The following is a 14,518-nucleotide window of genomic DNA, read 5'->3' as shown; positions in this document are numbered from 1 at the left end:
TCATGGTTCTTAGTCGGATTCGTTAACCACTGAGCCACGACGGGAACTCCTGAGAAACCATTTTCAATATATACAATGTGGGGGGGGGGTGAAAATCTCTCATAACAGCCTCAAGGAATAAATGAAATGATTCATAATAAAATCCCTAATACAGTATCTTAATTATGGTGGGTAGTGACTGTGTGTTGCAGGGAGGATAGAGGACAAGGTCAAAAACCAGGGTCCATTTTGGCCTTGTTGGAAAGAAAGTCACAAGCATTTCCTTTTTTTTGCCTTTTTTTTTTTTTTTTTGGCTTTTTAGGGCCTCACCGTGGCATATGGATGTTCCCAGGGAAGGGTCAAAATGGAGCTCCAGCTGCCGGCCTATACCATAGCAATGCGGGATTTGTGCCTTGGCTTCAACCTACACCACAACTCAAGACAACACCAGATCCTTAACCCACTGAGCAGGGCAAGGATGGAACCCACAGCCTCATGGCTACTCATGAGATACGCTTCCACTGAGCCACAGTGGGAACTTCACCACAAGCATGTTCAAAGAACTATAATAGCCATGCCCTTCTCCATATTATTTTAATGAGAAATTATACTACAAAATTCCTGAAATATCTTATTAATGTTCCCCCTTAGACAATATCCTCTTACAGATAAGATCTAATCCACACCAGCTTAAAGAGCAACACTCAAAAGCTCTACTACTAATTTGATTTTAGCAACAATAAAAGGCAGTTAGTGATTTTTTTCTTTTTTAATTTACAAAAACATTACCAGAATTCGCATTTCTAATTCTGATATTTATTACTTGAGAAAGAAATTAAAAGGGACATGGGAGCAAAAAAACAAAAAAAGGTGCCTCCTGAGAGAACTTAAATAGTAAGAAGGTAGGGAATAAGTCAAGCTGAAGTTAACCTGTCTTAGGCAACACTCTAAGGACTTCCATCTGACAGAAGGAAATTAATTTGAAGTTCCCTGGTGAGATCACTCCACCCATGGATCCCAGAAGCAGGAGTCAGGGAGTAGTTTATAAAATATACCACAGAACATTTTTAGCTCAGTACAGCTTAATAAACAAGATCTCCCAGAGACTATAAATAAGCAATAGACCCATAAATATTTCCTTTCTAGCCTAGACCAATTAAGTTCTACTTAACTAGGGATCTTAAGCATACTATTCATTCACTCATTCAACTCTGCACAATATACCAAAGAATGTACTTTGTGGAATACAAACACAGTATCAGAACCAGCCTTAAAGAAATAAGATTAATACATAACAAAAATTAGTACTACAATAGAAGGATAAATAAAATATTTATGCAAGAAGGACCAAGAAAGCCTTAGGGGATGTATGAAGTGAATTTGGGCATACTGAAGAAGAAAGGAAAGAAATACAGAACGACGGACAGCCTAAGGCAATGCCAGAAACCAACACAGGGACTTTCAAGAAGGAATCCACTGGAGCCTAAGGAATTGAAATAAATGATCAGAATATGAGAGTTGGATGGAGTGCAAAAGTCCTGCATTTCAAGCATAAGGGATTTGAACTTTATTTTGCACACACTAAGAGTTGATGAATAAAGGGGAGATGAATAAAGGTTTAAATTAGGAATATTAATCTCACGTAATGATTAAAATATAAAGTAAGGAAAAAATAGAAAAGCTGCTGGATTTAACTATAGAAATAGTTATCAGATAGGGATCATTATAACCTGTAGTAGAGCTAAATCATATTTTAAGAAAAATTATATATATATGTACATATATGTGTGTGTATTTATTTATTTATTGAGCTCCAGAAACCGAATTCTTAGGCATTGAGCCAAAAACAAATAAATAAAAGGAGGGACAGAGCTCATCCACCCTATTACTCAATACATCTATTCCCCGAAGTAAACATGAGATGGGATGGGAGCTATGATTCTACATTCCCTCGATTCCCCTGTGCCTGTCCCAGCATGAGCATCACAATTCTAGTGTTAGAGATGTGGATATTTTTCATACAACAGGTCCCTTAATCCTAAGTGACCCTTTCATCAAATGCTCCACCAAAGAAAAAGAAAACAATAATGTGTTCTAGCACTGCTCTAAAACTGGCTGTGTTCAACTTAATGAAAAGTAATACTATATTACACTTTAGATGCTATTTAAGAAACTTACTAGAGTAATTTTGGCTCAATTTTTGCTTCACATACTGACTTCAGAACCTAACCCCTGTCTAATGCATTTTCTCTTCCTCATCTTAAACATACAAAGCATAGTGGAGGTAGCAAAACAGAGATTTGGTCCAAGACAGTTATTTGAGGACATCAAATTTCCTGAAAATAGTGAAATGTTTCCAGAAGCTAAAACCAGGTAAAGAAAAAAACCTCTGAGGGTGGGTAAGGTTACAGAAGTGCATGACAAAGTGCAAGATACCTGTCCTCCATGGAACTTAGGAATGAAAATGATAATAGTCAAAAGGGGATCTCATGAGCACACCTTTTTATTTTCCCCCATAACCATTAAAATTCCCTCTCTGAGTCAGTATTTTGGTATAGTATTATAAAATTCTGGCAACCTATGTATTAAAAAGTCTTTTAGCAAACTATTACCTTTGGAATGGATAAGCAATGAGATGCTGCTGTATAGCACTGGGAACTATACACAGTCACTTATGACGGAGCATGATGGAGGATAATGTGAGGAAAAAGAATGCATATATGTATGTGTGACTGGGTCACTTTGCTGTACAGCAGAAAACTGAACACTGTAAACCAGCTATAATGGAAAAAACAAAAATCGTTTTAAAAAGAAAGTCTTTTATAACAGATTAACATTTGCTAAAATCTACACTAACACACTTTAGAAGACAGAAAAGTTTTCACTTTTAAAGTACAAACTTGCATGTGTTTTGCCTAACCGATTAAAGTATTTCCAAGTCACATGTTTATTTACCCAGGGACCTACTGAGCACCTATTATGTGCCCGGCACTATACCAGATGCTAGAAGTACAAACTGAAATAAAATAATAACCCTGTTCCCTTCAAGGAGTTCATAATCTAATGAGGGAGACATACTATAGTTAACATAATCAGGTTATAATCAAAGTACACACAAAGGATACCACAAAAGCAAACAAGGGGCCAGGAAATGCTTTTCTGAAGTATTAAAGTGAATTTGGAAAGTTGGGAAAACTTTCCTAACTTGACTGTGCACTAGAACCACATACAGAGCTAATGTCTAGGACTCACTTCAGATTTAGTGAGGTAGAATCTCCAGGGGTGGAGCTGAGAAACCAACATTTTTAACATACACCATGAATGATTCAGACTCACAGCCAGGTTTTATTAGCAGTGAGCTTGAAGTACAGACAACCATTCCAGGCAGAGAGAAGAGCTCAGGGTGGTCAAAGTACATGAAATACAAAAGACGATCAGAGAGAAATCAGAATAGTACTGATATAACTAATGTGACATTTCAAACAGGGTCTGAGGAATTGATGTAAACTTCCAAAATAGAAGGCAATCATCTGTGTCACATGTTTCAGGAAACGATTTCTGACATGTACTAGTTTCCTACTGAAGTATACGGGAAAACTAAACCCAAATACTTTGCACTGCAAGACAAAAGTAAAATGTCCTTTAAAAAAAAGGAAGCAAAGTAAACCCAAATAAAACAAAACAGAGCTTTACCCATATTTTTTATTAAATGCAAAGACCAATCATTTTTCTCAGGTACACACCCTGAGAAGTTATGATATATGTCAGATGCTGGGATAATATTGCTTTAACTTGAAAATGTTCTATAATTTATCAAATAAATTCAAGCTGTGTTTTGAAATTCATGTTGTAAAAGTGAAAACTGCCCTTATCGATTATGAGTTTCCAAATTGTTACTTCTTTCTTTCTTTTTCGTTTTTGTCTTTTTAGGGCCACACCTGCAGCATACAGAAGTTCCCAGGCTGGGGTTTGAATCAGAGCTATAGCTGCCGGCCTACACCACAGCCACATCAGTGCCAGATCGGGGCCACGTCTGTGACCTACACAATAGCTCACAGCAACATCAGATCCTTAACCCACCGAGCAAGGCCAGATATTGAACATGCATCCTCATGGACACTAGTCAGGTTATTTACCACTGAGCCACACGGGAACTCCTAAACTGTTATTCCATAATAGGTTATTGCTTTCTAACTAAAAAGTATTTTATACTTAATTCCAGGTAGGAGTAAAGTGGGACCAGTCACCTGTAAGAGGAGTATTCACCATATTAGGCTAAAAGCCAAATAGACTCTTTTTTTTTTCTGAGACTATTTTTTTTTTATTTTATAATGATTTTTATTTTTTCCATTATAGCTGGTTTGCAGTGTTCTGCCAGTTACACATACATGTTACCCAGTTACACATACATGTATACGGCTTCCTTCCAAATAGAATATTTTCTATTAATCTCTATTAAGTAACAAATGGTTTAAATCAACTATTTAAATTTCCAATTCATTCCCCAATAAAGACTTTATAAACAGAGATATAGACAGGAGAGCATTTGAAACAGGAATAAGCTTTTTAGAGAACATTCTTCAGAAACCCAGGGACAAACTTACTAATCATAATATATAAAATATATCCTCAACTTATAGTCTACTTCTAAAAAGTTTCTCTAAATCTTACTTAAACCATTTAAATATATCCTAATGACTTTATAAAGATTCATTTACCAAAATGAAACCTACTGCCAAACCATGCACAGTAATTCCCTGGAGGAGCACATAAAATACAGAAGCAATGGGAGTTAAAAACTAAAGGACCAATCACACATACCCATATGAGGAGAACCAACTGACAGATAATGGTAATTGGCTAATTACAAGAATAGTTATACTTGATAAAGCAAATCATCCTTTCTCAGACTTAATTTAATGTATTTTTTTAAAAATGGTATCACCAAGTTACCTCAATTCCCAATGAAATACAGGAATTAAATTATAGTTCCCAGCCTACAGTTGTCAGCTTCTGAGGCTAAAATAAACTATTAACACAGACTGTAACATAACTTTGTTTCCCGAGTCATGCACGGCTTCCTTTCTGCTCCTGCAGCACTTTATACATTGCTCTCCTCACTTTTCATTACAAGTACCTAAATCCTGCAAAAAAGGGTACCATTATCGCCATGTAATAGCTGAGGAAACAGGCTTAGGATTGCTAAATGACTTAATCAAAATCACCATTAAACCCTGATTTCAAACTCGCATCGTCCAACTGCAAAGCTCTTCCATACTGCCTCACAGGTAGAGAGGGAGGAAGGGCTCCATAAATCAAACCTAAATAACTGGACCAACTGCAGTTTCTTCTGTAATTGCTTTGGAGGTAGCAAAAATAGATGTATCACATCTGACAAACCAAATGTGGAAGACATGTATCTGGGGGTGGAGGTGTGGGGTTCTGCTTAGTACCTGAATTCCCTCATACAGTTAGGAAATAGACCACTTTATGAGTCTCCACAGAAGGCAGAGCCCCCCAGTCTCTATAGAGAAACTAACAATGCTATATTGTCCTTCTTCCTATCACCCCTGCAGCGTGGACATGGGTGCTTAATCTATGCTCTGCCAACATGACATTCCCATCAGACTCTAAATTAAGAGCTAGAGACAGTAAGAAGTCGAGATGGCAAAAGTCAGATTTTGGCAGCAGGCAGCAATAGCAACGTTAAGTTTCCAAGGGCAATAGTAGCAGCTATGCAGTAGCCGAATTTAGTCTTCAGCAATTCAAGGCTGCACTACTGTCACTGGACTGGTTTTATGCCATGATTTTAGAAATGTCTTTTCTGTTACCTTGTCTTCTTTGTTCCTGACTCTTTAAAGCTTCAGCCTTCCCAGCAATTTGGTAAGCTAATCAATATGCTTTCAATAAATACCTTCTTTACTTGAATCAGTTACAATTGCCTTCTGTTGCCTACAATTAAAAACCCAGACTGAGGCATTTAATAATTAAATAAATAATGCTGAATAATTATACTTTATCAAATCTTTTTACCTTAGTATTGACTGCTGTTTCATATACTTTGCCCTCATGTTTTAAGCAAAAGTTACTTTATACATGACGGTAGGCTCTAATAATAACAACAAAAACTTCATATTAGGTTTCTTTATGTTTTTCAAAAGCAATACAAAGACACAAATATAATACAATCATCTAAGGGTGATTTTCACTGAGGCTCAGAGTTAAGCTTTATTAAGAATTCTTACCTGTCAGGAATACCTAGCCTCTTGACACTTCTATAAACAGAAAGAGTATTTGCAACATGCCGATAATTAAACCAGAACCGAGATGTACACACCTAAAATGTTAAAACAAACATATTATTTTTAGGAATCAAAATAAGCTATAAAGTTACAGAACTGTCTCTTTTTTAGTAGGATACAGAGACGCCTAAGAAAAAGAAAATATCATAATTCAGGCCTAGACACAACAAAGCACATAAAGAATTGTTAATAAAACCAATCTCTCTAGGGAGAGGGCTTTCACAACTCATCTTAAGTGAAAAAAAAAAAAATTCAGCTGACAAGAAAACAAATCTTTGGGGAATTTAATCAAATACTGAACCAACTTAGTCATTCTCAATTTATGTGTTTTTATAATGTTCCAATTTCTAAAATGTTAAATTCTTCAGAACCAAAGACAGTGCCCATTATCTTTTCACAGAATAGAAAAGAAAATTAGCTACATTGGGTTATATAATATTCCTTTCACTCTGGATTGCTTCCTCCTTTTAGTTGTGAAAAATGTAAGATAGAGACTAAAACATAGCATAGAAAACAGTTTTAAATGCACAAAAGAGAATGCATTATAAAAAAGCTGAGAACTGAGTACAAAACTAGAAATGATTCCAGGAGGCTTATACTTAAATAGAAAAGAAAGAAAGAAAATGAAAAGAAACTGGAGCTCCTGCTGTGGCATAGTGGGTTAAGAATCCAAATGCAACAGCTCAGGTCACTGCTGAGGCACAGGTTTGATCCCCAGCCCAGAGCAGCAGGATAAAGGATCTGGAAGCATTGCTGCAGCTGCAGAGATTCAATCCCTGTCCCAGGAACTTCCATATGCCATGATGGGTGCGGCCTTTAAAAAAAAAAAAAGAAAAAGAAAAAGAAGAAAAGAAACTGACTCCTTAAAAAAGGTATTAAAGGTACTAGGAAAATACAAAGCTCTGCCTCAAAAGCCAGTCCACTTGAGCATCTGTTTCAAATGAAGTAAACAGAGATTGGGTCAGTTGATAGTATATCTACCCACTAAGCACCCTCCCACCTCCCACATGCCTTACTGATATTAAGTATAATGACGGTTTTGAGACTAGCACAAATGTTCTTCTCCTGCAAACAGAAAAAAAACTACAAGGTTTTTTTATTAACATGAATTTTCAACCCGGAATCCAATAAGGAAAAAGACTAATTCTTGACAACATAAAAACGTAAAACCTCCGAAAGTCAAGAATACATACCATAAAATCCTAACAAATGAAAAACCTGAAATAATTATAACTCAATATGAAAAAGATGAACCACCCAATTTTGAAAAATGGGCAGAAAATGAGATCAAGCATTTCATAATGAAGGTATTAAAAAGTGAACAATAAAACTCTTAAAGATGTTCAATTTCTATCATAATTTAAAATACACAAGGAGTTCCCATTGTGGCTCAGGGGTAACAAATCCAACTGGTATCCATTAGGATGCAGGTTTGGTCCCTGGCCTTGCTCAGTGGGTTAAGAATCCAGCATTGCTGTGAAGCTGTGGTGTAGGCAGCAGACACGGCTTGGATGTTGCATTGCTATAGGTGTGGTGTAGGCCAGCAGCCACAGCTCCTATTGGACCTCCAGTCTGGGAACTTCCATATGCCACAGGAGCAGCCCTAAAAAGACAAAAAATAAAAAATAAAAATAAAAAACAAATAAGTTTAAAAAAATAATAAAATACGCAAATCATGGAGTTCCTATTGTGGCTCAGCAGTAACAAACCTGACTAGGATCCATGAGGATGCAAGTTTGATCACTGGCCTCACTCAGTGGGTTAAGGATCTGGCAGTGCCAAAAGCTGCAGTGTAGGCCACAGATGCGACTTGGATCAGGTGTTGCTGTGGCTGTGGTGTGGGCAGGCGGCTGCAGCTCCCATTCGACCCCTAGTCTGGGAACCTCCAAATACCCTGGGTGCAACCCTTAAAAAAAAAAAAAAGACGAAAAAATAAGATACGCAAATCAAATTGATAAATATCCAAAAGTCGACAAGTCATACCATCCGCAAGGATGTGGGGAATGACTACCATCAGTGCCTACTGATGGGAATGTAAACTAATATAAACCTTCCAAAAGAGTAATTTGAACACATATCATTTAAAAATATACTTTTTAAAAAGATATTAGCTTATATAAGTATGCAAATATATCTATTATATCAAGAATTTTCATTATAATGTTGTCTATATTAGCAAAAATCAAACCAAAAAGCTAGAAACGAAATCACTATGTATCAGTATTATGTTTTTAACCATGAGTATGGATTATCCTTATAACTTTTTTTATTAAACACAAAAATGTTTTATTTAAAGCAGATCCTGAGACTAAAATGGAATCCAATTTTCCCTCTATCTCCCTCTGGTGGCAAGTGTTCTCAATACTATTACAAGAGCAAAGGGGGGAGTTCCTATTGTGGCTCGGCAGTAAGGAACCCAACTAGCATCCATGAAGACACAGCTCATGTGTCCATCTCTGGCCTTGCTCAGTGAGTTAAGGTTCCAACCTTGCCGTGAGCTGTGGTGTGGGTTACAAATGAGGCTTGGATCTGGTGCTGCTGTGGCTGTGGCACAGACTGGCAGCTGCAGCTCCGATTCAACCCCTAGCCTGGGAATTTCCATGTGCTGTGGGTGTGGCCCTAAAAAAAAAAAAAAAAAAGAGCAAAGAGGCATTTCATTTACCTCTGTTCATCTAGTCAAGACCAAAAACAAATTAATTCAAACTAGGGGAAAAACATATATTTTAAAATCCGAATTAAATAACATTGAAAGAAATGCATATTTTATACTTTCAACTTGGCTCTGGTCAAATTTCAGAATTTTCCATTTAAGAAAGTACAATTAATTGAAGTCTCACTCTCTTAAGTCTGAATTAATGTGTAAAATAATCCACAAAATATGAAAACTACAGCTGTGAATTACTCAGTAATAATTCTTCCTCACCTTCTGTTTCTCAACTGAGACTCTTCTAAACTTTTCTGTATAATTTGAATTTTCTACAATGATCATTTATTTTCGTAAACAGAAAAACAAAAAATAAAAATAAAACAGCCTAGATAATATCTATAAATATTATAAATACAATTATTAGTTTTCATTATGAAAATAATTCTATACTTTATAAAATGCCTCCTTTAACCACAGCACCCCTTATTTTTCTATTTATTTATATATCGCTACTTGACAGATACACTGAAGGCAAAAAATATTATTAGCTGATGTGGTCAACTTAAAATATAGCCAAAATAAAAATAAATAATTTCTGTTATAGATATAAGAAACAAATTTTATTTTCAAGAACGTGATTCATGCAAACTTTCTCAGACACATATCTAATGTAAACAAGGTATACCTTTACAGAAAACACTTACCAAAACTGCCCAATTGTTTGTATGGCCACTTCTAAAGAACTGTTCTGCTTGATCCTATCAGTCAAATAATAGTAAAAAGATTAGAAGAAAAAAACCACATTTCCCAGAATAAAGACTGATAAAGATAGTTAAAATTTAAGGAGTTTTTACAGTTGTAATAAGTCATCATTGTACAAGTTTATAAATATTCTAGTCTTAGCCCTTATGAAATACGGAAACTTTTTGTTGGTGGTGGGCCTTATTGGGAGAGGAGCTAATTGTTTTTAAACATTTTAAAAACTCAAATATAGTCAGCACTTCCTCAAATGCTTCTAGTTTTCCATTCAGTCTTCAAATTGTGAATGACTTATTTCATGTCTCAATTGTATGCGAAACAATACCCTTCTTGATGAAATTTCATTCAATATTTCTTCCTCTTCTGTGCTTCCTATTATTTTATTTGAACTCACCAAAAGATGTGATTGAACACTTTCTCTAGCATACCTCCATGTACCATTTTGCTAATGTTAAAAGTCTGAATTACATTTGCTATCACAGAACATGAAAAAAACTCAGCATTCAAGACCATCCAGACACCTAATGAATATGACTTTCATTATATATTAAAATAATAGGGAATATAAACCATAATGACCTCAGATCTACTCTCAAAGAGTATTAATTACTAGAACGGTCAGACTGCCCGGACTCAAATCTGCACACTGCTACTTACTACCTGCATAAACTTAGGAAAGCTGCTTAACTTCTCTGTGCTTCCATTTCCCTATCTATAAAATGGTAATATTACCTGACTCAGAGAATGGAGGAACAGTGACGGGAATACAATAATTGCACAGCAAATATCAGCTGTTTCAATTTGCAGCTGGCAAGAAAACTTCAGGGAAAATGAAACAAAAAGTTCACTCAAGTGTGTGTGTGTCATAAATACATACATACACATAAGGGGGGGATTTTTTTAAACTTTCTCAACGAAAAGCAATATACTATAGTCGTTTAGGAACTTGAAGATCGAAGTTTCAACCCACATCTTATCCCTCACCTGGCTGCAAGACTAGAGTAAGTCATTTAGCTCTTTAGACTTGATTTTCCTCTTGTAGAAATGAGAGTTGACCCAAGAGTCTCTAATGTCCCTTCCAGCTCCAAAATTTTCACATCAAGACTTCGGTGAAAAAAATTAAGATGGCAAACTCTTTTGTGAATGTTTAAACAATACAAACACTGCAAAGTTATTTATTTCACATGCAGTTAGTGGAGCACTTATCATGTGCCAGGTACCATGTGATGCAGAGTGATTCAAAAATCAGTAAAATGTATGCTGGCTTCTCTCAAGAATCCCAGAGTTAGAGTTCAAAGACAAGCATGCAAACCCATTACACTACAATGTAACACTCATTCATCACATTCACTGGCACCAAGTGCCAGTTACTGTCCTCAGGGCTCAGAATACAGTGATGGCAAAAACAGTGTGAGTACTTACCTCCAAATAAGTTACTATCCAATTTGGTAAACACATATTAAGCAGATAAGTACAAACTACAAATTCTACCAAGGTAAGATCTATACTGTCATGGAAGAGTGTAATAGGGGCACCAGACCTGATCAGGGACTGGGAGTGGGGAGGGCAGACAGGGATGTCAGAGAAGGTTTCGCTAGAGAAGTGAAATCCGGGTTAGGATCCAAAGATAATGAGATGAGGGAAGATAATTCCAGACAGAGGGAACATAGGCCCTAACGGCAGAAGGGAGCTTAAAGGTTTCTAGAAACTGAAAGATTATCATGACTAGAAGTTTGAAAATGAGAGGCAGGAGAGATAACTGGAGGTACAGGCAGGAGCCCAAGTATGTGAGGCCCTGTTAATGGGTCGTGATCAATATTTAGTTCTTTACCCTTAAAGTAACATTAAGGTATAGATGGGTGACCTGATCTGCCTATTTATGATGTAGGGTTTTTTTTGGGGGGGGGTCTTTTTAGGGCTGCACCCACAGCACATGGAAGTTCCCAGGCTAGGAGTCTAATCGGAGGTACAGCTGCCAGCCTACACCACAGCCACAGCAACACAGGATCCAAGCTGTATCTGTGAACTACACTACAGCTCACAGCAACACTGGATCTTTAACCTACTGAGTGAGGCCAGGGATAAAACCCGCAACTCTGTGGTTCCTAGTAGGATTCGTTACCACTGAGCCATGAGGGGAATTCCAGATCTGCCTATTTAAGTTACTCTGGCTGCAGCTTGGAGAACAGACTGAAAGGAGAAAAGGATGACTTGAGGCAGACCAGTTAGGGAGCTAGCGCTCTCTAAGTGAGTGAGGTGTAATAGATAGTACAAGGCATACATGGGTTATAATAGGTGAGTGCTATAATAGCTAAGTGCACAAATTACAACAGTAAAGGCAAAAGTAAAGGCTGGGGAAAGCTTCTAAAATGTATTGCAACTTAGTAAATGAGTAAATAGAAAAAAAATAGGAGAAATAAAATATGGTAATATAAAAAAAGCAAAGTAATTGTGTTAACTACAAAAAAGAGTAATGGTTTCCAAAGTGAAGTATACAAAATAATCTGCTAAAATAAATAAGGAAAATAGAATTTCTGTTCATATTTATATTACCTAAACAAGATGCTTTATAAATATTGAATACACAAATTAGCAGTAATCCAGAGTTCCTGTTGTGGCTCGGTAGGTTAAGAACCCAACATTGTCTCTGAGGATGCTGGGTTTAATACTAGGCTCAGTGTGTTAAGGATCTAGCATTGCCCTAAGCAGTGGCATAGGTTGCAGATGCGGCTCACTTACAGTATTGTGGGTCTGTGGCACAGGCCAGCAAGTGCAGCTCTGATTCAACCCCTGGCCTGGGAATTTCCATGTGCCGCAGGTTCAGCTGTTAAAAGAAAAATAAATCAATAAACAAACAAAAAAAGAAGCAGTAATTCATGAACAGAAACAGAGAATGCATGCTGTCTATCGTTTCTAACTGGTAAGGGTATGTAGTCAAAAAGTTTTGAGTCCATTGGTCTAAGATCAAGGTGTGAGGTGGAGGAGAATGGACTCCTATATGAAGACTGGAAAAGTAGGCAGAGACCAGGTCAAGATTTTTAGACTTCATTCTGTAAGCCATGGAAAAATATGCAAAGATTCAATTAGAGGAATAACCTGATCGAGTTTACATTTGATGAAGACTGAAGTGAGGGAGTCTGGAAGCATGGAGGAAACAAGATAAAGTTATTTTAATAGATGAGGCGAGAAATGACCATTCAGTGAGAATGCATTCAGCAAGTGGTAGGTACAAGAAAGGAGGAAAGCCATTTTAAAAGTTCAGAACAAAAAAAAAAATTAGTGATTAAAAAGTGAGGTAGAAAGGAGTTTATTTTTAAACTCAAGTTTCTAGCTTAGGAGGAACGGCACAGGAGATGGGGTAGGCAGAAGTTAAAACATGGCCACAAATCTTCAAATGTTGGCTGACTCTAGGGCCCTTGGCCAGCTGGATATCCTGGCCTGAGTAATGATGCTAGAAACAGGCTGCAGAACTGGACCGAGGTATTATCAGACTACAGGAGTAAAAGGTTTATAAAGGACGAGAAGGTAGTATGAGCCAAAAGTAAAACACAGGATCCATCTGACTCGGATTAAACGAGAGAGCTGTATTTAGCAGCAAGAAATGAGGTGAAGCACTCAGTCTGACCTTCCACCTGCTAGGGACCGCACACTCGTCGGAGCCAAGGATCAGACCCTCCCTGGCCTCCCAAAACTCGATTCTTTTAATGCATCTTTTTAAAAGGCTCCAACAGACAGGCACTGTCCAATCCCGCCCCCTGTGACACCCTCCCCACAGCCCACACAGCCTAGTAAGAGGCTGGTGACTCCAGGAGGCTTCCCTCGGCGGCTGTGAATCGGACATCTGCCGGGCGCTCACGGCCACGACACAGCTGTCCCCCCGGGGCCCTGTCGCTCAGAGCGCCTGGCTCCTACCTCGATCTGACTAGCGGCCAAGCTGCCGAAGGGCAGAAGCAACAACCCTGCCAGGGTGGTAAAACCCCGGCAGAGAAACCAAGTACCGACCATATTGACCGGCTTCAGCCTCCCGCACCTGGAGGGGCGGAGCGAGTGCCGTAAAGCAGCGCTGGGCGGGGCGGGGCTTTGCGTGCGCGTTTCTTTGGTTTGTTTCCTTTTTTTTTTTGTTTTGCGACTCCTGCCCCGCCTCCTTGGCAGCCTTTAGGTGTCCGAACTTTCACAGACCTGGAGTCCCCAGCTAGCCGGGGCACGGTAGATAAAGGACATTGATCCTTTCTCTTTAACTGCATTTTCAGTTTTTGTATTGTAAAATAGATACAACGTTGTAAAACTTTATTGATGAGGGAGAAAAATGTGTGATCTCATAAATTTTCAGAAGCTGTTATTTCCTTTTTGGCACAGTGCTGCCCATTCTGACTCTGTGAGGCATGATGTGGTGGGAAGAGTAAACTCTGAGACACGTTTAAAGGTGATCGGTTCCAGGTGAAAATGTGGGTGAATGCTGCAACTAACAGGCTGGGGGTCTATTATTAAAAACTTATTTAGAAATTAGTTACATTTTTGTTTCTTCGTAATTATAGTGCTAAAACATCTCAGAACGTGAGGATTTAACAAGATTCTGTGTATTCATTCCATTATGTTCATTATATGCATTCAGTTTTATTTTATTTTTTAATTAAAACATAGTCAATACATAACATGCGGACTTTTTTCTTATATTATCCTCCATCATGTTCTATCCCAAGAGATTGGGTATAGTTCCCTGTGCTGTACAGTGGCTCTCATTGCTTATCCATTCTAAATGTAATAGTTCGCATCTACAAACCCCAAACTCCCAATCCATCTCACTCCCTCCTCCTCCCCCTTGGCAACCGAA

General features: G+C 37.7%; 1 protein-coding gene across 1 annotated transcript in view; it reads right to left on the bottom strand.

The window, feature by feature from the left end:
- PIGK (phosphatidylinositol glycan anchor biosynthesis class K) overlaps positions 1-13,739 on the bottom strand; it is a 117,554-nt gene extending 103,815 nt beyond the window's left edge. Inside the window, exons 1-3 of the mRNA XM_047794363.1 lie at positions 13,600-13,739; positions 9,633-9,686; positions 6,225-6,316 (exon numbers count right to left, since the gene is read on the bottom strand). Coding sequence (XP_047650319.1) covers positions 6,225-6,316; positions 9,633-9,686; positions 13,600-13,692 — 239 coding nt within the window. The 5' untranslated portion in view covers positions 13,693-13,739. The remainder of the gene's footprint in view (positions 1-6,224; positions 6,317-9,632; positions 9,687-13,599) is intronic.
- Positions 13,740-14,518: the final 779 nt, after the last annotated feature.

This window comes from Phacochoerus africanus, chromosome 8, assembly GCF_016906955.1.
Source record: "Phacochoerus africanus isolate WHEZ1 chromosome 8, ROS_Pafr_v1, whole genome shotgun sequence".
NCBI classification, from domain to species: Eukaryota; Metazoa; Chordata; class Mammalia; order Artiodactyla; family Suidae; genus Phacochoerus; species Phacochoerus africanus.
This window is presented reverse-complemented; position numbering and strand designations above follow the sequence as displayed.